The 22511-nt window shown below is 49.6% G+C and overlaps 8 protein-coding genes across 8 annotated transcripts; 5 read left to right on the top strand and 3 right to left on the bottom strand.

Annotated features, from left to right (window-relative positions):
* Positions 1–1259: 1259 nt before the first annotated feature.
* EsH8_I_000240 (zinc-binding alcohol dehydrogenase family protein) lies at positions 1260–2356 on the top strand (the record flags this gene model as incomplete). Its single annotated transcript, XM_083267653.1, has 2 exons — positions 1260–1319; positions 1382–2356. 2 exons carry the CDS (start codon positions 1260–1262, stop codon positions 2354–2356), a joined length of 1035 nt encoding a protein of 344 aa, XP_083118091.1.
* A 1001-nt stretch (positions 2357–3357) lies between these two features.
* EsH8_I_000239 (zinc finger MYND domain-containing protein) lies at positions 3358–4899 on the top strand (the record flags this gene model as incomplete). The annotated part of the gene is made up of 1 exon (XM_083267652.1): positions 3358–4899. The coding sequence occupies one exon, from the start codon at positions 3358–3360 to the stop codon at positions 4897–4899; it is 1542 nt and encodes a 513-aa protein (XP_083118090.1).
* Positions 4900–5527: 628 nt separating this feature from the next.
* EsH8_I_000238 (uncharacterized protein) lies at positions 5528–6781 on the top strand (the record flags this gene model as incomplete). The annotated part of the gene is made up of 1 exon (XM_083267651.1): positions 5528–6781. One exon carries the CDS (start codon positions 5528–5530, stop codon positions 6779–6781), a length of 1254 nt encoding a protein of 417 aa, XP_083118089.1.
* Positions 6782–6977: 196 nt separating this feature from the next.
* EsH8_I_000237 (uncharacterized protein) lies at positions 6978–7889 on the bottom strand (the record flags this gene model as incomplete). Its single annotated transcript, XM_083267650.1, has 1 exon — positions 6978–7889. The coding sequence occupies one exon, from the start codon at positions 7887–7889 to the stop codon at positions 6978–6980; it is 912 nt and encodes a 303-aa protein (XP_083118088.1).
* A 2125-nt stretch (positions 7890–10014) lies between these two features.
* On the top strand, positions 10015–12777 carry EsH8_I_000236 (bacterial alpha-L-rhamnosidase-domain-containing protein; the record flags this gene model as incomplete). The annotated part of the gene is made up of 2 exons (XM_083267649.1): positions 10015–11814; positions 11872–12777. 2 exons carry the CDS (start codon positions 10015–10017, stop codon positions 12775–12777), a joined length of 2706 nt encoding a protein of 901 aa, XP_083118087.1.
* Positions 12778–13616: 839 nt separating this feature from the next.
* On the bottom strand, positions 13617–14229 carry EsH8_I_000235 (uncharacterized protein; the record flags this gene model as incomplete). The annotated part of the gene is made up of 2 exons (XM_083267648.1): positions 13617–13964; positions 14017–14229. 2 exons carry the CDS (start codon positions 14227–14229, stop codon positions 13617–13619), a joined length of 561 nt encoding a protein of 186 aa, XP_083118086.1.
* Positions 14230–16685: 2456 nt separating this feature from the next.
* On the bottom strand, positions 16686–16886 carry EsH8_I_000234 (uncharacterized protein; the record flags this gene model as incomplete). Its single annotated transcript, XM_083267647.1, has 1 exon — positions 16686–16886. One exon carries the CDS (start codon positions 16884–16886, stop codon positions 16686–16688), a length of 201 nt encoding a protein of 66 aa, XP_083118085.1.
* Positions 16887–20780: 3894 nt separating this feature from the next.
* On the top strand, positions 20781–21622 carry EsH8_I_000233 (uncharacterized protein; the record flags this gene model as incomplete). Its single annotated transcript, XM_083267646.1, has 2 exons — positions 20781–21203; positions 21263–21622. 2 exons carry the CDS (start codon positions 20781–20783, stop codon positions 21620–21622), a joined length of 783 nt encoding a protein of 260 aa, XP_083118084.1.
* Positions 21623–22511: the final 889 nt, after the last annotated feature.

Raw genomic sequence — 22511 nt, 5'->3', positions numbered from 1 at the left:
AGCGGACAAGAGTATTTTATGGGGTTTCCGATCCCCGCCCCCTGCACTAGGTACTTTGGAGATGCACGATAATAAGGTACTGCTACATAGCGGGAGGGGCTGGGCTGCGCCAAGACAATAGACCATATCAAATCTTTATGGAGCAAGGGATACCACCAGCGGATGTTTGACGGATCACGGGTGTTGACGTATGGGAGATAGGATGGCAGGTATCATGATTCCGACTGTCTTCCGAGCTTTTTTCTCAAGTTAACCGTGGGAAACAGCTCAAGATAACGATTGAAACACCAAGAGAGGTTTGGGGTGGTTGTTCGACATGGGCTTTTGGATACCAGATTTGGCGAGCCCTCATGTAAGACGAGAGTGCGCGAACCAAGGGTCGAGACGCAATTTCTGGCTCAGTAATCAAGCAATGGTTGATTTAGCAGCCAGAATCTTGCAGAACTATGGCCGTGGTGTCCCATGTGACAGTCGTGGTGCTTCTATAATTTGGGTTGCGGCTGGGCATTCCATCAAGTAAGTGTTCGTGTAACCAAGAGCATCGCCAGGATGCGCTCCAACATGCCAGACCAATCCGGGACCCCGACTCCGTGGATCTGGGGTACAATATTTTCCAAATGGCGCAATGCGTTCCAAATCCAACTAAAACGGTTCGATTGGCCTGACCCTGTACTGCCTTCGGACAAACGGCGCGTCGAGCATGGCATTGATGTCGGTTGCAGGAGTACCAGGAGGAATTGAGTGATGACTAACCATCCCAATCCAGTCCAACTTTATTCCCGGACTGCGTCCGTTTGATTATGGAATGCAAGTTTTCTTTCGATTTCTAAGCGCAACCAGTTCGACTTTCTCCAATGTCAGATTCCTGTCTGCTGCTGCTCACGAACTCGCCGTAGTGAAGTGTAGACAAAGTGGAAGACGATGATGCCTCCCGCGACCTGCACTTCTTCCAGTTCAATCCCCGCGCAAAAGGCTTGTCCGGCGGGGAGGGGCGGGGAGAGAGGGGGTGAAAAGAGGAGGAGGGCCGGCAATTGTGATATGAATCATTCTCGTACAACCGACCAGCTTCGGCTCAGATTTCTAAGCATTCCTCTTACTAATTCATAATGGTACTTTGGTTTGCTCAAACATCTTATCTTTAAAAACTTGAAGCCGTCTCGATCTTGCACTTCCTATCAAACATGGATTGATATTTCTCATTCTCCACATCTTCTCCGACCACCGCCAAGATACCCTTTGATCCCAAAATATCCACAACCATGGCTGGCACTATCAAGGCTCTCGTCACACAGGGGGACAAGACCACCAAGGTCCAGGAGGTGCGGAGTATTACAATCTAGTCACAATCTCCAACCCGGTCGGTAATTAATCAAGTCTTCAGGTCCCCAAGCCTAAACCCGGCCCCGGCGAGGTTCTTATCAAAGTCCAAGCCGTAGCCCAGAACCCAACCGATTGGAAAGCAGCCGCCCGCGCCCCGGCAGGCCGCACAGTGGGTTGTGACTTTGCCGGCATCGTCGCCGACCCCAACGGCTCCTCTCTCAAGGAGGGCCAGCGTGTCGCCGGTTTCGTCATGGGCACCACCTCCACTCCCCCGCGCGGCGCCTTCGCCGAGTACGCCGTCATCGAGAGCAGTCTCGTGTTCCCCATCCCCGACTCCGTGACCAACTCCCAGGCCGCCGTCGTCCCGTTGGCTTTCGCCACCGCAGTCCAGGCGTTGTTCCAGCGCCTCGGCCTCCCGGAGCCGACAAGCCCCGCCAAGGAGGCTTTCCCCGTGCTGATCAACGGCGCGACAGGCAGCGTTGGCTTGTATGCAGTTCAGCTCGCCAAGAATGCCGGGCTTCACGTTATCGCCACCGGCGGCAAGAAGAACCACGAGCTGCTCAAGAGTCTGGGTGCCGATGTGACGGTGGACTACCGGGATGCCGACTGGATCGAGCAGATCAAGAAGGCATCCAACGACAACTTGCAGCACGTCTTCGATACCATCAGCGAGGTCGAGACCACAAAAGCCGTTGCAAGGGCCCTTTCTCCCAAGGGCGGACACGTCGTCTGCATCCTGGCCCGCAAGGCAGAGGAGGTTGACGCGCCAGAGGGCGTGAAGATTGAGAGCACGCTCGCGTACAGTGTCTTTGGGCGGAGTCTGGTGTACGGCGCCTTTGACAATATTGATGGGGAAAAGCCGGAGGACAAGAAGTTCTGGGAAAAGTATCTCGGGCTGCTGCCAAAGTGGCTTGAGGAGGGGAGCATTAAGCCGAACCCGCAAAAGGAGTTTGGCGGGCTGGATGATATTAACAAGGGCTTCGAGTTGCAGGCCAAGGGCGGTTTGAGTGCTGAAAAACTGGTGTACAAGATTTAGACGCCGCCTGGAAATGAGACTAATGTTTGAGATGATGAATGTTTAGCTGCCTATTTCTGGATAGAGCCCTATATGTATTATATCGTATTATTATGAGCTTCTTGCCAAACTTCACTTAAGCTGTGATTTTCTCGGACAATTCAAGCAAGAGTTTAAAAGGTGATCGTCGGGGAATAATATGAACGTTGATGAGCCTTTTCGTTTCCTATTTTCGTATTTCAAGATACAACCAATACCACTTTGAGATGTAAGTTAACAACTGCATCTTGGATATGAAAATCCTTCTGTTGAATTTAGTTTGTTGCTAGCATTTAAATACAGCAAATACCCGAAAGACATCCAGATTCTGCAAGGTCAAGTTTTCAATATCAACACGGCACTGAGGCCACTAAAGGAAAGCCTTGTCGCTCGAATATCGGAATCGTTGTAGTTCGTTCAAATATTTGATCAGCCGAAGTTCACTAGATGCTAATACTTTCTTTCAACTTCCTTCATTGTTTCGTCCCTCTTGCTTTTTTTGTTGTTCAAACAATGCGTCCCCGGTGTTCTCAGCTTATACAGATTGAATCCACAAAGAATCCAAACATGTTGGCACACAACTGCACAAACGACGTCCGAAAAAGGTGAAGAGCGAATAGCACTAGATGAACAAGCTTATCAGCTGGGACGGCCTGAGGAAATTTCATTCATCCTTTGCGGTAAATGAATCTCTACTAACCAGTTGGGAAAATTCAGGTTCATTCTCATCCACTTGTGCGCCTGCCGCATGTGGTATTTCATCCATTGCAACCTGCAAATCGCGTCGTAATAACGCCTTCGCACTTGCTTATCCCACCTTACTCTTCTTCGTTACTCCCTCATCACCACAATCAAGCCACCGGTGTCGTGAAGCAAAAGGTAAGACACATTCTATCTCGGCTGTTTGATGACAGAGATGGCGCTTAATTTCTTTCTTGTTTTCTTTCTTGTTTTACTAACCTTCATCCTTATAGCCTTGCAAAATGTCGCCCCTGGCTTTCACTGCCGCGCTACAACGCCTGAAGGGATCGCCCAACGGCACCGACAATCCACGTTGGGCACACCATGATGCCTCGGCCTTTTCGGATTGCAAGGACAAGGCGGAGCGTCCTGAACTCTGTCTCATGTGCGGCAAGGGGGCGTCGCGCAAGAACCGCTGCCCCAGCTGCAAGATTGCCCGTTACTGCTCCGCCGAGTGTCGTGAGAGCGACACCCAGCTTCACGGGCGAATTTGCGCCAGCCTGCGTAGCCTCGCCACCGAAACGCGCCCTTCTGAGTCTCATCACCATGCTGTCCTCTTCCCCTGCGATAGCAAGAGCCCCGAGATCATCTGGCTCCAGGTCCATCTCGACCATGAGACGGGCCACATCTGCTTCAAGTTCGACCGCGCCGACGTCGCTGAGTTCCAGGCAGAGTTCGGCGAGCCAAGAATTTGGCATTTCAACCTGAACAAACTCGAGACCCACCTGCAGAAAGACCTCGCTCACGGCCTCGACATTATAATGTTCAATGAGAAGGAGACGATGGGACCGAAGTGGCTGAATCACTGCCTCCTCGGTCTGGGGAAGCCTGGCTTCGTCAGCTGCAACTTCGGGCCCATCTTGCTCTGGGCATACGACGTCCACGAAGACGGCGCGTTCAAAGCGCCCCGCGACGTCGACATCCGAGATATCCGCCACACAGTCGACTGCTTCGTCCTCAACTCGGCGAACCCAGCCATCAGCGACCCGGCGAGATATCTGCCGGCCAACACCATGATACCGGCTCTCAAAATCAACGATCTCGACGACAAATGGATGCAGGCTCTTGGCGTCACTCAGCAGATGGAGATGGCCATGGTTCCGAGGGACCACCAGTGCTTTGAAGCGTACGCCATCGGCAGGATGTTCCATCTCGGACTACGCTGGTACATCCGTACCGCCGTCCCCATTGGCAGCTCACCCATCGGCGAGACACACCTGCACCACGAAGAGCTCCTCGATATTTTCCGAGAAACCATGATTCTCGAGGTCTACGGCACATCAAGAAAAGTCAACGACTCATTCCAGTTCCGCATCGTGCAGCTTCGCCACTCGGCCAGCTTTCACATCCTCCAGGTCAATGGCAAGGCAATCTACACTGCTCACGTACAGGCCGTGCTGGAGTACTTCAGACTAGTAAAGAACACCAAAAGCATGTATTCCGAAAAGGGGTTCCGGGCGTTCTGGGAGTATTTCAAGGGAAAAGAGGCGAAGCGAGGTCATCCGCTTCAAGGCATCCCGTCGCCTTACGAGCTCGAGCTTGGCGGCCCTCCCTTTGACCCTCTGTCTCTAGGCGTCGTCCAATGGATCCAATCCCACAACACATATGAAGAGTTCATCGACAAGCAAGGCGCCGCAATCATGGACTCCCACGCGAGCGGAGGACTGAATGAGCGGAAGAAAGAGGGCAAACCCGAGTTCTCTGCTGAAGAAGTGAATGAGATATTAGAAACCAAAACCAAGCGGCTCGCCGAAAGGCATGCGGAGGATGGGGAAGCGGAGTAAGGAATCGGAAATGAGGCAATAAGAAAGTGCACACAGCAAGAATATAGCTGGATTGGCTGAAGTCGGCACAATGAGGAACTGCATCAAAAATTGAGTTGAATGAAAGGAATGGCCGAAGCGCAACAGGACGTCAACATGGCAACAGCAAATGCACAAAGAGCCACAGGGTCACTAGATGCATTTGAATGCTGAAGCAGTGCATGACCGACAAGGAGGTCCGGTGTGCACATTTATGTAGGATAATCCAGACATTGCATCGTAAATACAAAAAAAAACAGGCAGTTACCATCATGGAACCACTCCATACCAATAACATTATCTGGGGAAGCATATTGGCGATGTCGGCATTCACAGCTTGGCTGCGATTGCTTTTAGATACTCCAAATGCCCAAGCCCATTTGAAAGATGCAGCATAAAAACAAACAGAATATGAAAAAACCACCTGAAGGATCCTCGGTGTCTGCGTTTAGATGTTGGGATTCCGAGATCCTTCAGGAACCCAGCCACACCAAGCGGCGTGACTCACAACTACTCGAAGCCCCAACCAGCTGTCGCAATGGAGAATATTAATACCAACCACCGCTATTACTTGCTGAAATTAAAGAGTTTCAAACTCTACGAATACAGCATGATGCCTCGGCTTCCGCCAAACGTGACTATTCAGCGGCGGCCGCTGGATACTTCCCCCTCTGCACGACTAAACTCTTACAACCATCACGCCTTGGCGCCATGGCTCAGCGAAACTGGATATTTGACCCCTCAGTATCTGTTCCGCCGTGAAAAAGAGATTACGCTATTCAACATGGGCCGCTGGCTGTCGCCTCAGATACAAGAGCGTATGCTCAACCCGCCAGTTGCGATCCACAATTTGTCGAAAAACGAAGTTCGTAGGCTTCTTGAGATTGCTTCGGAAACAAACTATAACACTGAGCTGGCTGAGAAGGACGAAAATCTAGCACTCCTGGCAAAAGAAATGGAAACACGGGTTCAAGGCCTCGGTACAAATCCTCCAGGGGGCTACTTCGTCCGCATGAGCCATTGCAGTCCAAAAGACGCCGATGGAGGGAACCTAGAGGCCGTCTTCGACATGCATCAAGTACTAGTCAAACTAGTGGTGTCAAAGCGAACCGTTCAAGCCCTCCTCATATTGTTCTACAGTTACAGCGCCACCGAGGAAGTGGCCGACAATCAGCTCTACTTCTTCCCATACTACACGGGTCTCGACCGCCTGAGCGAGTGGCGATGCTACATCAACAACGACTCAGTCGTGGCCATCAGTCAAAGCAGGTTCTATCAACCAAACCATCCAGGCATTGGTGATGAAGCATTGCAGTCTTTGGCGGCACAGGTTCACCAACTGTGGTCCGATATATCACCAGGACTGGATTTCAAGAGCTGCGTCTTGGACGTTTATGCAGAAGTCGCGAAGCCGGGGTTCTCAGTGAAACTCATCGAGGTCAACCCTTGGGGTGCCCACTTGGGCTCGGGCAGCTTGCTCTTTCACTGGCTAGACGACGCAGATATTCTTGAGCCACAGGGCTTGGCCACGACGACAGTCGTTAGGCTGGTCAAAGAAGGAGAGTCTCGCGTGCTCACGCGCGATGAAGCCTACCGGATCGGCCGCGATGACATCATTGACGGCGAGCTGCGATGCTTGCAAGCTCGAGGGCTGGAATGGATCCTGACTGATGAGAAGCAAGCCGAATTTATGGCCTTACCCTTGCCAGACGGCCATTCGGGGTTGACGACGAGGAGAGACGGGGTTGAACTGTTTCGATATCACAGATGTGGAACTAGCCCAAAGCCTATGCCGAGAGACCATCCAAGATTCTTGAAGCTGCAGAAGGCGTATAAGAACAAGGTTGGGTCATGTAAAGTATAACGAAGGTGCTGATTCCGAAGATGCAGTTTCGAGATGGAATGGTGCTCATGAAGGACTATCTGTCTCTTGCATCACTGATGAAGGGATCTCTATTTCGTCACTAAAGTTACACAAGTACACGCTGTATTCAAAACGTTTTCATTTCATTTGAAAAATTAGAACGACACCTCGGCTTGCCATTTCCACCACATCGGGCCTAGGAACCCGGCGGCGCAGGAACCACAAACGCGCCGCTTTCAATGTCCTCTTGGGCCTTCAGACTCATGTTGACAATCTCGATGATGACATGTTGGCGCTCAGCCTCAAGGTGCTCCTCCGAAATGCCGCTTCCATACCAAATGGAGGCGTAAATGTCGATCCCGTTCCTTCCGCATTGACCAAGCTTGATGTCGCGAGCCGCGATGTTGAGGACGCCGAAATTGGTGCTCTTGTCATCGACGAGGTTCTTGTCACCGCAGGCCTTGATCGCGAACTCTGGCAGGGGGCGAACCATGGGCCGCTCGCCGCAAGTATTGGGGCTGTAGTTGGGGATGGTGAAGTTCGTGGTGACGCCGCCCCAGCCTTCGAGGATTCGCGAAGTCCCGAGGGCACCGGTGTGATCGGAGTGCTTGAGATAGTGTTCGGCGTTTGCACGGTTGTTGGCGAGATCGGCTCTCAGCGACGCCGACCACGTCGAAAAAGCCCAGGCGGTCACATTGGGGAGGGAGACCGCGGCGCGACACTCCACGGCCTTCCAAGTGGTAGGGTCCTCCAGTGTCGACTTTTCATTGACGTCGTACCAAAAGTGTTTCGCGTCTTCAATGTCTTTGGCAAGCATGTTCAGGAAGCCCTGATCGCCGATGGCAGTCTTGCGGTCGTAGAGTCTGCTCATGCAGCCTTCGGCGTCGGCAGGTGCCGGGTTGTTGGTGGTATTGGTTCGCGTGTTGATGAGGCCCCAGACATACTGGCAGCTTTCCAGCTCAAACTCGGCCTTGCTACCCAGCTTCGCGGGGCCGGAAAGGGTGTACTTGTGGCCTTTGAAAGTCTCGCTCCAGTTGCCAAATTTGGGCCAGGGCGTGGATTCGGTGGCAGCCAGAACGGCGAAGACCGCGATCACGAGAGTCAACATAATGAGTGATGAAGGGGAATTCTGGACGAGGAGAACGAACGTCTGCCAAATTTGAGACCACCCTCTATTTATTATAGGTCTGGCTTCAATAATACAGTTCGTACCTGAACACTAACACCGCCAGTTGCGTATACTGTCCAATCAATCACCATGTTTGCACGCAGCTACGAGCTGGAAACTGGGATGCGATGTCATGGTGGGGGAAAAAAAGAAGGGGTCAGCAAACTTACTCTATTCAGTAATCAGAAGTCCCACTCTAGTTGACCATTCGCCCAGCTGTCAATGTCACCTGTCAGAATCCGCGGAAGAAAGCCGCTCAATTGAAGCGCATCTCGCCACATGCACGCACAGGGATACTTAAAAGCAAAGCAAAGAAAAGAAAGGAGAAAAAACAACGACAAACGAATCCCTATACGTCCAACGCAAAACCGATTAACCAAGGGAGTTGGGCCCATTCGCCAATTGGACACAAAGTCATGTTGCTTTTTATTCAAATCGGCCAGAATTAGTGTACCACGTGTATGGTACGCGTCAAGAACCGCAAGATGCAAAGCTTTCGATAAGGGGAGCCCCCGTTCTGATGTAGTACGAACGAATGCTGGTACTGTATCACAGTCCTAGACTGATGAGGCTATTCAACCTGATTCCATCTTTTTACAAAGCAAATTGCAATGAAAAGAGTTGAATTAAAAAAAACACTCTATCCGTTTTGTTGCAACAGGGAGGGAAGGGCTGGACTTCATCAGCGCCAAACAAATTGGCAATGTTTCTCGTTGATTGTTTCTTTGCGTGGGGCTTGATTGGTGGCGTCGACTGCGCCCAGTAAATGAGCCAACTTTGCCATGCGGACACTCCAGGATACCGTTTTAAGGTGGTTTGTTTGCGCCACAATTGCATGCGAAGAATACCTTGCACGCTTGGTTTTTTTTTTTTTTTTGGTTTAGCTGATGAAAAAACTCCGCATGATTGTTCTGGATGAAGGAACACATTATGATGCTGAAAATACCAAATCGGTTATGGTGGCCGTAAAGCAGTTAAATGTCTCACGAGCCGGATGCTGACACGCTACTTCAGTCCCGTAAGTCACTCTGGAGCCTGTTCCGGCACAATGCGATGCCAGCTTGCGGCTTTTATCATTCTAGTCTGCGATTTGGGAGAGTAACTCAATGTGGCACATACGGATCAATATGAATGGACTAACTTGCAAGATACCAACGTTTTATGCTTGATTTATGCGTCATCTCCAGTAACGGGCGTTCTGCAGCCTATCCGAAATACCAGCATAAACAGGCGGCTCCTGGGGGGTTGTCCCAAAGAAATTCCGGCTATTGGTACATTCAAGAAAAATGCACATTGTATGTGATTTATTTATTTATACATCTCGCAACTTTAACTATAAAAATCTCTTAATCCAAGTTGGAAGACAGACAGGGCGGTTGACTTGTCTATGGAGGTTGTTGGAAGATTCCATGTCAATCTGGCTTCTCAAACCTGACAACAACATGACCGTAATGGGAAATAACCAAACCAACCTATTAACACATGTTTTCATGCAGAAGCATCCAAATTGACGTGCAATCATCTCAGGAGGATTTACCTAGAGATTAGTTAGGCTCGCAATAGCTGAAAGGTCGGGGCGAAGGAAACCAAGGGATTAGCTTCAGAATAGTACCACTTTTTGAGTGGACAGAATGAGGGGCTGGTTAAATACCGGCAAATCCGGGGACGAGGATGGCGATGCTATTGGATGGCCAAGTCATCTCGGGGCCCTAGCGGAGTTACTCCGGAAGACGAAGAACATTTGATTGGGTTGTCTGTTGTCGCAGCGGGTATCCCCCTCCTTTCCGAGACCAAGGTCCGGATATATGCCATCCACATCACACATCACCAGACCGATTTTGAACATAATCTCGGACTCTTTTGATCCGCTCGTTGCAACTTCGCACCGATGAACATTCCATAATAACGCTATATCAATTAAATGTATCCCTTTGGATGAGTTTGTGGACTGAAAACACATCCTTCCATTCTGCCCTGTTCCTCGGGTTGTATGCACTTACATAAACCAAACGACATCACTGGTCACCAACCTACACAACACCCTCATTGGTGAACTATCACAGCAATGACAGAATTAAAAGTCGTTGATATTCGCGTCGATCATTATCGAGCCCCCAACACTCTAGGTATTCATTTGGTAAAGCCCCGGATTTCCTGGCGTTACAGGAATGCGCCTTCAAACTTCAAACTTGGCGGGTGGGAAAGCATAATCAGACGATACGATGGATCGCAATGGGTTATCATCAGTCACGATCAAGGCGATGATCCTGATATACAGGGGGCAATGTGGCCTATAAATGAACCCTTCCAGTCACGCCAAAAGTATTCTGTTGAAGTCAGAGCCCGCAGCGAGGACCAAGCAGACTTTTCGCCATGGAGCGAACTCTATTCCTTTGAGACGGGCTTGCTATCTCGTGATGACTGGAGCAGCAAACTTGTTTCAGCACCATGGTCAGCGGAAGAAATTGACAAGCCTCAGCCAGAAGACCTTTTCAGAAAAGAGTTCAGCATCGTGGGCCGCGTTCGATCGGCACGACTCTATGTGACCGCGCAGGGCGTTTACGAGGCCGAGCTCAACGGACAGCGAGTGGGTGACCATTTCTTGGCGCCTGGCTGGACTTCGTACGACGGAAGATTACAATACCAAACCTACGACGTCACTGAGTTCATAGACTCGACTAGCCCGAACTGCATCGGCGTTCGCGTAGCAGAAGGTTGGTTCAACGGTCGCATTGGGTTTGAAGGCGGCCGTCGAAATATCTGGGGAACGCGCACAGCTCTTCTAGCCCAGCTAGAGATCACCTACGAGGATGGGTCAACGCAGATCATCATCACGGACGATAGCTGGAAGGCTGCACGCGGACCGATTAGGCTTGCCGAGATATACGACGGTGAGAAGTATGACGCGACTGCAGAATTAGCCAACTGGTCTACCTCGGAGTCATCTTCAGGAGACTGGCATGCTGTCCAGGTTCTGCCTCCACTTCCTGACACTACGCAACTCATCTCTGGTTACGGAGAACCAGTCAGGCGACTCGAGGCGGTGAAGCCTATTGAATTAATCACGACCCCCTCGGGCAAGGCCATCCTCGACTTTGGCCAGAACATCGTCGGATTTATGCGCATCAAACAGGTCAAAGGTAGCAGGGGTCACCGAATAACTTTGACACACGCAGAAGTCCTCGAGAAAGGGGAGTTAGGAACGAGGCCACTGCGAGAGTGCAAGGCCCAGGATATATATACGCTCAAAGGCGACGAAAACGGCGAGTCTTGGGAGCCACGCTTCAGCTTTCATGGTTTTCGTTATGTCCAGGTGGATGGCTGGCCTTCGTCTGCTATCGGTCTCAAAGAAGCGCTCGAGGCACGCGTGTGCCATACCGACATGGAAGAGGTGGGCCACTTCACGTGTTCAGACGAGATGCTGGTCAGACTGTACAGCAACGTGCGTTGGTCAATGAGGGGAAACTTCCTATCTGTTCCGACCGATTGTCCCCAGAGGGATGAGCGCCTCGGCTGGACCGGAGACTTGGCACTCTTTGCGCCAACGGCAACATTCATCTACAACTGCTTCGGTATTTTAAAGAACTGGCTGGCAGATGTCGCTTTCGACCAAACCGTACTGGGCGGTATCCCCCCGATGGTGTCTCCCAATGTTCTCATCGGCCACAAGAACTGGGGCAAGATTGGCGCCAACGCCATCTGGCACGACGTGGTTGTTCTTGCGCCTTGGGCACTTTATCAAGAAACTGCAGATCTCACTGTTCTCCAAGATCAATATGAGTCGATGAAGACTTGGATCGACGTCATTCCCAGAAACAAGTCCGGCTCGGTCCACCTATGGGATTTTAACCTGTTCCAACTAGGTGTGAGTGTATATCATTGTTCTCTTCTTGCAAACACAAACCTGACTGACACCCCCCAGGACTGGCTGGATCCCAATGCCCCTCCAGACGAGCCCATGAAAGCAGTCACAGACTCCTCTCTTGTTGCCAATGCCTTCCTTGTTAGGTCCGTTGACTTGATCGCCAAAGTGGCTGGTATTTTATCGAAACCAGAAGACGCGGCACGATATCAAAAAGAAGCCGACGCTGCGCGCAAAGAGTTTCAAGACGAGTATATCAGCCCCAATGGGCGTCTCACCTCGGACTCGCAGACTGCGTATGCTCTTGCGATTTGCTTCGATCTACTCTCAGCCCAACAAGCAGAGAGAGCAGGAAACCGACTTTCTGAGGTCATCCGCCGCAACGGTTTTAGGATTGGGACGGGTTTTGCTGGAACCCCGTATGTCTGCGAGGCTCTCACCCAAACAGGCCATAGTGACGTAGCATACGCGATGCTTCTCAACCGCAAGTGTCCGTCGTGGCTCTACCCCGTGACGATGGGCGCCACAACGGTATGGGAGCGCTGGGATAGCATGCTACCTGATGGAACCATAAACCCCGGAGACATGACATCTTTCAATCACTACGCATTTGGTGCGGTGGCCAAATTTCTTGTTGAGCGTCTTGCGGGACTGCAGCGTTTAGAGCCTGGCTGGAAGCGGTCGAGGGCTGAGCCAGTGCTGGGTGGAGAGTTCACACATGCGGCTGCGGAGCATATTACGCCGTATGGCAAGGTAGCCTGCGCCTGGACCCTGGATGGTGACGGGAATGGCCCGCTGCAGCTCAAGGTCAACGTTGTGGTGCCACCACTGACTGAGATGGAGGTAGTATTGCCTAGCAAGGATGGAAAGAGAGTTGAGATTGTCGGATCGGGCGAGTGGTCTTTTGTGGCCCAGTATGAACGGAACTACCAGTGGCCCGTGAAAGAACTTTCAATCTTCCCATAGTAACCAAGAAGGATGCATGGCCACGGCAGAAAAGAATTGAGTAGCACTGCAGCTGAGTGTAGACTTTTTGGGAGAGAAAAAAAAACACTTGAATTCAAATCATTCCAACAAACTTTCAATTTGGTTTGAGGAAGCAATCGAGCCGCAATGAATTCCAGTCAATTATTTTGATATTACCTCATAAAAAGTTGAAGATCAAGAGCAGGGTTCCAATCCATGACATATTCAAGTCGCCAACTAGAGAGACTCTGATTCCGGAGGGGGTGCCCAGGACTCGTTTGCCGAAACTTTGTTACATGTTCAGCTCCGCAAGCATATATAGGCACAAGTGACGAGCAGCGTACTATTTTATGGAGATGTAAAACTTCCAAAAGTCTAGCCTCCCTAGCACCATCCCTGATCAATGGTCACTTTGTTCAGGCTGCTGTGCCGCAGCTGAGTAACGACTGGTCCAAATGCGGGGGGAGATTTGGCACAATACTAATGCAGGCCGAGCCATTGCCGAGACTTGAATCTGGCGCTACAGGGGCAACTGGCCGGAATTCAGGTAATCGGGGGACTTCTGTTACCTTACTTCGACGACAAGGCCTAATTGAAATGGCGTTCGCTGAATCATCATAGCTCAGATGTGTGGGTACACATAACCACGAGACACCAACAGATGGTAAAGAATGTTGCTTTCCAATTCTTTAGTCAAGTCATATACCACGTACAAAGTCATGCATCCATTGTTATCCTCCCAAGGAGAGCCAGATGAGTGCGCCATCAAATCAGCGAGAACAATAGTGTGCTTACAATGAATTGAAGACCTGGAACAGGTTGACATACCCCAAAGACACTTAGTAAGTTCCAGCAGACTTGATAACAATGGAGTCCTTCGCAAGATCAGCGTAGTCGGCCTCACGCTTCTCCTCATCGCGCTTGTAGGTGCCGGCAGACTTGATGACAATAGAGTCCTTCGCAAGCCCAGCGTAGTCGGCGTCACGCTTGTAGTTTCCAGCCGACTTGATGACAATAGAGTCCTTAGCGAGACCAGCGTAGTCGGCCTCACGCTTCTCGTCACCGCGCTTGTAGGTGCCGGCAGACTTGATGACAATAGAGTCCTTCGCAAGACCAGCATAGTCGGCGTCACGCTTGTAGTTGCCAGCAGACTTGATAACGATGGAGTCTTTCGCAAGATCGGAGTACTTGATTGCGATGTCAGTGTAGATTTTGTAAAGAAGATTGCTGTGCACTGACTTCCTCGCCGCGCTTGTAGGTGCCAGCGGACTTGATAACAATAGAGTCCTTAGCAAGTCCAGCATAGTCGGCCTCACGCTTGTAGTTTCCAGCCGACTTGATGACGATGGAGTCCTTGGCCAGATCGGCATAGCCAGCGGCAGGCGCAGCGACGGGTGCCGCAACGGCACCGATGGCCTGGAGGGCGAGAGCAGCAACAATGGAGAACTGCATGATGCCGGTTTGACTTGTCAAGAATTTGGGTGAGAAGACAAAATGGATTCGAGGAGCACTGGTTCTGTTGTACTGATCATCTGGACTGAGTTATATATTTGCCCGATATTTCAGCTTCTTACATGGAACGGACGGCGTCTCTCAGCTATGGCGAATCCGCAGTGCTAGTAGCGCCTTATCGCTTTCACTTTGCTTTTTGACCATACAAGAAGCATACCGCAGATTCTCCGTGATTCTGTTGCCACACTTCCATGGTGTCTGAGGCCGAGAAGGGAAGGTCACACAATATAGGGGTGACGTAAGGCTAGTCTAGCCATCCATGGAGGATTGGGCAGGTGCGCTTTCGTCGAATAGTCAATAGCCTAACCCTTGATGGTCTGTCCGAGGCCTCCCGATCTGTGGTGCGTTCATCCAATAACTATGGTACAGAGTCATGACTTGGTTCAAATGTGGGATTGACAAGTGGGTAAGCGGCCACATCCTTCGAATGTAGGCCGGGTATCTGATCCCTTGATAGCGGGGTTGCGCTTCCCTCCAGGTCGGACTTCCACTATTAAATACACATTTCCCTACATATGCAGCCATTTAGCTTCTCTTAGTGGCCTATCGTATCCGCAAAGCTTGTACCATAGCGGCCCACACGACAACATGCCGGGGATTTTTGAAGCGGCGTCAGGCGGAGACTAATCCAAATTGAGCAGCTCGAACTTCAAAGGATTGTACTGCCTGCAAGTGGGCGACCAATATGGTCATCAAACCATCATAATGCAATACAGGATGGCGGTTGCCACATAAATCTATTGATAAATGCGAGTTTTCGCAAGATGGGAGGGCCTGCCGCAGTAAGCCGAACGTAAGTCCGCAGTGTCTTATCGTCAACCCCTCTTCTTCCGTCTGGATCAGAGGCTTGTAGGCAACTCCCAACTCTTCATTCCAGCTCGAACTCTGAGCCTTTTCTTGGGATGTTTAGGTTTTGCAATGTGGTGGAAACTCAAGCAACCATATGAGAGCCTGCCACAGTCGGAGGGGAAAGCTGGCGAAAGCACACCACAAACTTCTAGGCGATGCAGTCACCGATGGCCGCGGTCAACGATTGTGCTTGCCATAACAAACCTGGCCACAGTTTTGGCTTTAGCTTTCAGCGTCACAACGAGGCATTCGAGGGTCGCTTTTTTGGAAAAATGTACCAGTGATCTGTCAACATCATGTGAGTACGCATTCGGCCAGTGCTACATTTGCTTCACATCACGTTCACTAACGAATTTGTAGCTCCAGCACTTGAGGCTGTGAAGTACAACGCACCCAGTCATTACAATGCTGAATTCAGGCAAACCAACAAGTGGCGGGCACCGCATGGGACTCATTCCAATGATGTGGATGTCGCATGGCATGAAATTGAGCTCGGCGCTGGGGGCATTTGGGTCACGGAGGAAGAGGTGAAGCAGCTCAACATGACCGACTCCCCGGAAATGCCGTTCCATAAAATTCCCGAGGAACATGGCGGTGGTTATTTGGCGATGCTTGAAGTTTTCCACCTGCTTCACTGCCTGGTAAGTACGCACTATCGGAGAAGTAAATGTCACGACTGCTGAATGCGTGACAGAATTCCCTGAGAATGGGACTATTTTTCAATTACGAGCATTACAAGTTTTTGGATGAAGGCGTACCTGACGAAAATATCCACACTCATTTCGGTAAGCCATACTATATGTCCCTATGAAGTTAAAAAACAAGCTTTGGGTGAACAGAGATTGACTTTTGCCCAACACACAGATCACTGCATCGATATGCTGAGAATGAACTTACAATGTACTGCTGACGTGACGCCAGCCCTGTTTGTGGATCCACTCAGCAACCCTTTACGTCGGGATGCTCTGCCAAACTGGTCATCCATGCACACTTGCAGAAACTTTGACAGTATATTGGAATGGAACAAAAATGGTCCTAGATCAGTGCGCTGGCGAGACGCTGGGGCCAACCCATCATGGGACCCCAATCTTGAAGGCGCCGATCCACCGTTTCCAGAGGAAGGGGAGAAAAATGGCCATCATCATTAGATCGGGCTCTGAATAACAAATAAGAAACAGAGTTGCAAATCAGATTCAATCGTGTCACATAAGTCAAGTGACCAGCATATCCAAATCAAGATGCCACAAGTTGGTGCGAAATACATCCTGGAAATTTGGGATATAGTTTGTGTACAAGATGCTGGTGTTTTTTATGATAATTATGCCAAAGACAAATATGAAGGTATTCCGCAGCTTGTGTCCCATGCATACTTCCTGCTTATACCTTTACTCTAAATTGAATACATAAATCCATCAACCATCGTTACTAGAAGTGCTGACAGCATCTGGGTAAATATTAGAGGAAATTTTTGTGACCGGACAACATGGAGCTCATACCAGAATCTTTCGCTGGTCGTAGTTTATCAACTGAAGGATTCAGTGAACCATTTATTTGCAGCTGGAGTTGTCGCAGCACAGGATGCCGTAACCACCAGTAGGAGCACTGCCACAGTATGTCTTGCTGCTGAGGCATTTGCCGCCATTGAAGCCCTCAGTGCCCGGAGACTGGGTGGTGCAAGCAGCCTGGACGCCTGTGTTGGCGATGAAGATCGCAGCAGCAACAGCAACCAACTGCTTGAATGAGAACATGATGGAAGATGGCAAGTCGAGTGTGTAATATATCTATAAGATGTTTGGTTTTATCTGGAAAACGTATTCGGTTTGAAAGGTTGAGCTGGGTATGCAAATGTTGTCATTCATGGCATCATCAGCACCTCTTATATACCGTGACAGCAACGTATTGCGATCCTTGTAGGCATTCCACTTGTATTTCGCATCCAGAATTTAAAGTTCTGTCAATGCAGAGGAGCTTTGCTTCAAGATAGGAGAAGGAGGATATCCCTGTGGTCATGGCAGTTCTGAATATATTAAATGCAAGAGTGCAACTTACGCGGCTGTGAGGCCCCGGTGGATTATTTAACCGGGTCGGGTGACGAGTCGTGCAGGAGTCACTAAACAGCTGAATCATGATACCAAGACTGTTTATAGCAACACGGTGACTTCCAATTGAATGTTAATTCACTCCCATCAATCACTGCATCATTGAGCGGCATTCTCCTAATTCCACGTCGCCGGTAGAAATCATACCCTAAATCATCATAACTTTGGCTAAAAAAGAAGGAAGGCAGAAACCAACTTGCGTTCCGTGTTTAGGGCAAAAGCACGGTCCCATGGGCGGTTTGCCAAGGTGGAAATCTGGGACGCAAATTGAACCTTAATAGATTATTGCTTGTCTCGCAAACAATGGCCAGTGGGCTCCTTAGCTATTCTCACAGTGTTTCTGTGTCCTGTGAATCAAACGCAAGGGAAGAAGAAAATAATTATTGCAAAATTTAAGTGGAAAAGCAGGAAATCGAAAATTGTCCAAGTGTACATATATTGTTGCAATTTATGATTGCATGGAATATTGTTTTCATACAGAGAAAGAAAAGAAGAAAAGAAAAAGAGGCGGGGAGGGACGAATGATACAGTTGGTGTTTTCCACAATAGCGCTGAAACAAGCCTGACTGCGGCAGTTGAATGAAGGAGGGCTGAATGACTCGGGGTCTTGGCTGATGCTCGTCTAACACGACCTACTATATGATCTCTCATGCCACCAAGAAGATACCAAACAGGCAGATATATGGAACCAATCAACCAGTGTCCACTCCAGTTCTCAACATACGATGTCATTAATATCAATACCAGTTCGCGGCAATGCGTTGTCGGCAAAACACAGTAATTGAATACCGGATATTCTTCCGGAGGAGTTCCCTATAAATCAAATCAAAGTGACCCGAATTGCTGCTGGATATTAATGTGTCTTGTAGCTAATTCCTCGAGCATAAAGCCAGCATATTTGAAATATTCCTTTCTATAACTAGTGCACGCAAACAAAGCCACCCTTTTCCTAACTTTTTTCAATGCAACTGTCAGGTATGCATTATGATACATCGTGTGCTCAGTCTCCAGCTGTGTACGAAGTGGCTTTTGTAAAGTTCAAGAACACTGATTTATTCTAACCCTTTTGCAAATTGAATAAGCTCAACTACTAACTGTTGGATTATCCAGCCAGAGTACGGATAAGCGGGAGGCGGCTGTACTGGAGCTCGGAGATTCTGCCTCCTGGCCGGTTGGCGATATCCTAGTTGCTGCCCCCTCCCCACTTCCCCCCTGCGGACATTTTTACTTCTTCACTTCTTGTTGGATTACGTGACCAGAATACAGGCAGGCGGTCAGCAGCCAAGCTGCCGGCCGCCGGCCGCGGCAGCGGCCGCAGCAGCGGAGCCCGGAGATTACGTCTCCGGGCTGCCAACAGCTATATCTACACTTCCGCTGCTGCCGCTGCCAACCTTCTACTTTCCCTTCTACATACCAATTTACAGCGTCCGAATATACCATACTGATATTCGGCGAGCTCCAGCCCATACGGGCAGTCCTGTTGTATACAACAGATACCCTGTGATTCCAACACTTCTACACACTACGATTTTACCAACTCACCGAATATAACAAGACATTTGTCGAGCTAATACTACCCCTACAGGTATCTCTGTGATACTAACATAAGCTTGATGTAATTCAAAATTGCAAGACTTCTTGCTTCTTGCATATATGTCACGAGCTGGAACAGCCGACGAAGGGCCTAATTGCAGCAGTTTCAGGGTCAACTCCCTGGTGAGTTCGTCCGATAATCATGTTCAATGTCGTAAAAAATTGATGGATACAAATTTCCACTTCAAAAGATATCTATGAGGGGAGTGATATGCCACAGCAGTAGTTAGCTAAATTTAAAGTTTGGTATTTTGTAGCTTAATTAGGCTTTGCCACATCGGCCAAATGAATCAATGCTTAATTATGGACGCCACATGCAGTCTCTCTTGTATCCATTGTTTACATCTGCGGAAGGTGAATAATTCAGGTGAGAATATGTATCTGCAGTATCCATGTTCATATCCATTGTTACCTCGATCGATGAAGCCCTCCACGGATTCGGAAAGCGGATTGACGATGGACGTGTAGGACAGCATATCCGCAGAGCTATTTCTGCCGTATATGTTTCAGTCATCTGTTGCATACAATGCGAAAATTTAACGTTGGACCGTAGGAGATATTGTACCTGACGCTTCGCTAAATTTAATGGTTACCGCAATTAGTCGCATCGCCTGGAGTATTTGTTGATGTTGGAAGAGCGGCGCACAGGTAAAATGTTACAACGCCCCTCCAAAGAGAACATGAGTTCCTCATCAGGGGTGCCTACAGGTGCGACGTAGCCCTGATTAGACAAGAAACTCCTATCGCTCATGCTCGCTTATCCTCGCAATTGTAAGCCGAGGTCGCCTAGCCTACCGAGGCCGCTCAAGACTGCTGCTCCTGTGATGCTAGGCTAATCAGGACGTCGAATTTTGTCAGGCTTTTTATGCCGCTTGAAGGTGTCACAGATGCAAAAAATGCCGTAAATCGCTCTCATTGTCCACTTATATGTCTGATCAAGCACACGGGAGTGATGATATATCTGAGTCACTGATCTGTTGCTGGATTATCCGTGGTTGATTGTCTTAGACCAAACCTTCAGTCTTGCTTATATCTACGCTTGCACGGGCTCCTGATTAGATAAAATAAAGAGATGACTGTTCTTGATCAGAGTGGGCACCCATTACCTCACTTCATTCCAATACTCCGCGACTTTGAAAGTAGCTAGATTGGCTGTTGATAAATCCAATCGTTTTTTTGGCAGCGCCGTCGTAATTGTAATGACATAAATATTTATGCGTGTTTTTATTTACTGACATATCGCGTCTTGGTATACTGGCAGCGTCCAGACTGGGTCGCTGCAGTTCACAGCTGGCAACCCCATTTCAAACCCGCTGTCGCCGAGGCACGATCGAGCCCGTGACGAGCTTCAAGCACAATACCAGCGAAACGCAACTCCCCGCAGTTATCACGTCACAGCCCTGCTGGTAGTGACCAATTTTTTGTGATGTAAACAGGTAATTGGCATTTTAAGCGCGCATTTCGGCCGAATGATCCCACGGAACAGGCCGAGTGGCAGCCGTGGACTCCCCCGCACTTTCAAATGCCAAGCTTCCCGTGGCCCGAGATCGTCCAAACCTGCCAGCCAGATCAGCGGAAGCAAGATCAAATCTCCGTAAGAGCAGAGCTACTTACAGCATAAGGTTTGGCGATTGCAGGACTTACTCGAAACTCAAGCATTGCAGGCCAAAACCATTGGTGGGAATGGCGTGGGGACATCGCGGCATTGGCGTCTTGTTTGCCGTGATCGCTTTCGGCGTAGTCTCCGCCGAGATGCGACAATACGACGTTGACAGTGTGTTACGAAGGCGAGGATAGATTAAATGTCATTTCCCGTTGCTATAATATAAAACAGTAGTGCAGCAACGAGAGATCTTTTTGCACCGACTGTCAATAAAGGTTTACTACCCAGTGGCTTTCTCCTGTCCAGCCGTCCTGCAAAGTCTTACTTAGCCACCGCAACCCGACAAAATGAGAGTTCAGAACATTGCGGCCGCCCTGGCAACGGCGCTCACATCGGTGTCCGCTATTCCCTTCGGGCAGCTTAGCGCGCCCGAGGCCCGCGACGCCAAGCCGCCATACTTTCTCCTCACCGGCGACTCAACTGTCGCCATCAACGGCGGTTGGGGAAATGGTTTACTTTCCTTCCTCCAGTCACCTGCAGATGGGAAAAATTATGGCAAAAGTGGGGCAACCACTGTATCTTTCAGAGCCGCGGGCATTTGGAACACTGTAATTGGAGAAGTTAAGGCAAATAAGGATGCGTTCAGCCCAATCGTTACAATTCAATTTGGTCACAACGACCAAAAGGCCGCGGCGAACATTTCCCAAGAGCAGTTCCAAGCGAACCTCGAGGCTTTGGCAAACGAAGTTACGGCTGCTGGCGGAACTCCTGTAAGTGCACAAAAGGGCGAATCACAAGAGAAGCGACTTGCTAACAACTCTCGTCGAAGATTTTGATTACATCTCTCACACGTCGTACTTTCAGCGGCGGCAAGGTAATCCAGAACCTTGAGAATGAACGCCTCAGGGCTATTGCCGCAGCGGAAGCAGTGGGCGCGACATACCTGGACCTCAATACGGCCAGCACCAACTATATCAATGCCATTGGAAACGAGAATGGACACAAGTACGACCTCGCCTCTGGTGACTCGACACACTTGAACCCTGCGGGCGAAATTGTATTTGGTCGTCTTGTTGTGGATCTTCTTCTTGAGAAGCGGACCGACCTCGTGGAGTTCTTCAAGGAAAACAACGCTCTGAGCGATAAGATCAAGAATGGAGAGTTTGCCACTGGTGACGAAACAGACTGAGTTGGTAGTTTTAGTGCTAGCAGTCTCTTGTTTGAGATGTTACTTACTCGGACCTTGGCTGGGGGATGTTTCGCTTTCAGCATATGTACCTTTTCCAGGACCATATGCAAGCCAATCACGCCCTTAGCGTCCTTTCATACCAAAAATTGAATCTTTATTCATTATTCACATATGTCATGCATCAGAATCGACCTTAGGATATAAGTTAGAGTGATGGCACCCTATTTCATAGTTATATCTAGAAACCATGCATGTGTTTGACGATGGTGCGCGAGGAGTTGCCGACCCTTCAAGAAGTCTGCAGGGTCTTGGGAAATGAACACCCGGAATCTTTGGTCTCAAAGTGGGATGGCCACCTGATGTGTTTTGCGCCAAGTCGAACCAAGTCGAACCGTGAGATAGACCAATCCTGCACAAATAAATTGAATGCCAGCCGACATTGTCGAGACCCAGCCGACGCCGACAGCTTCAATTGGGGGAAGACAGACTGCAGTTGAAAGCCCTGCTATCATGTATCTCATCAGGTAATGACTGGCTGGAGAGGGTCAGCTTCATCGTCTCGCGTGATTGTCGAACCAGGATATTTGACCTCACCTGAAGCTTCACCATTCTGATGCTGCATAACATCCAAAATATAGGCATTCAAGCTTGGAAATGCCGCCAGCTGCGCAACGCCTTGGAAAAACATACAGATTATAGGCAATGGAACGCCGCCAAACATCTTATCTAATGTCCAGCCATACAATACCATGGTTCCTGGCAGCATTAGCCCCAAGAAAATGAGGCTGCTTCGGAGCCTGTCTTCGGGCAACCGGATGCCACGCTTTCGGATCCATGAAGCAACAGTATAGTCTGCCCATCGACCGCCAATTTGGCTTCCAACCACATA

The sequence above is a fragment of the Colletotrichum jinshuiense genome, chromosome 1 (genome assembly GCF_051148585.1).
Source record: "Colletotrichum jinshuiense chromosome 1, complete sequence".
NCBI classification, from domain to species: Eukaryota; Fungi; Ascomycota; class Sordariomycetes; order Glomerellales; family Glomerellaceae; genus Colletotrichum; species Colletotrichum jinshuiense.
This window is presented reverse-complemented; position numbering and strand designations above follow the sequence as displayed.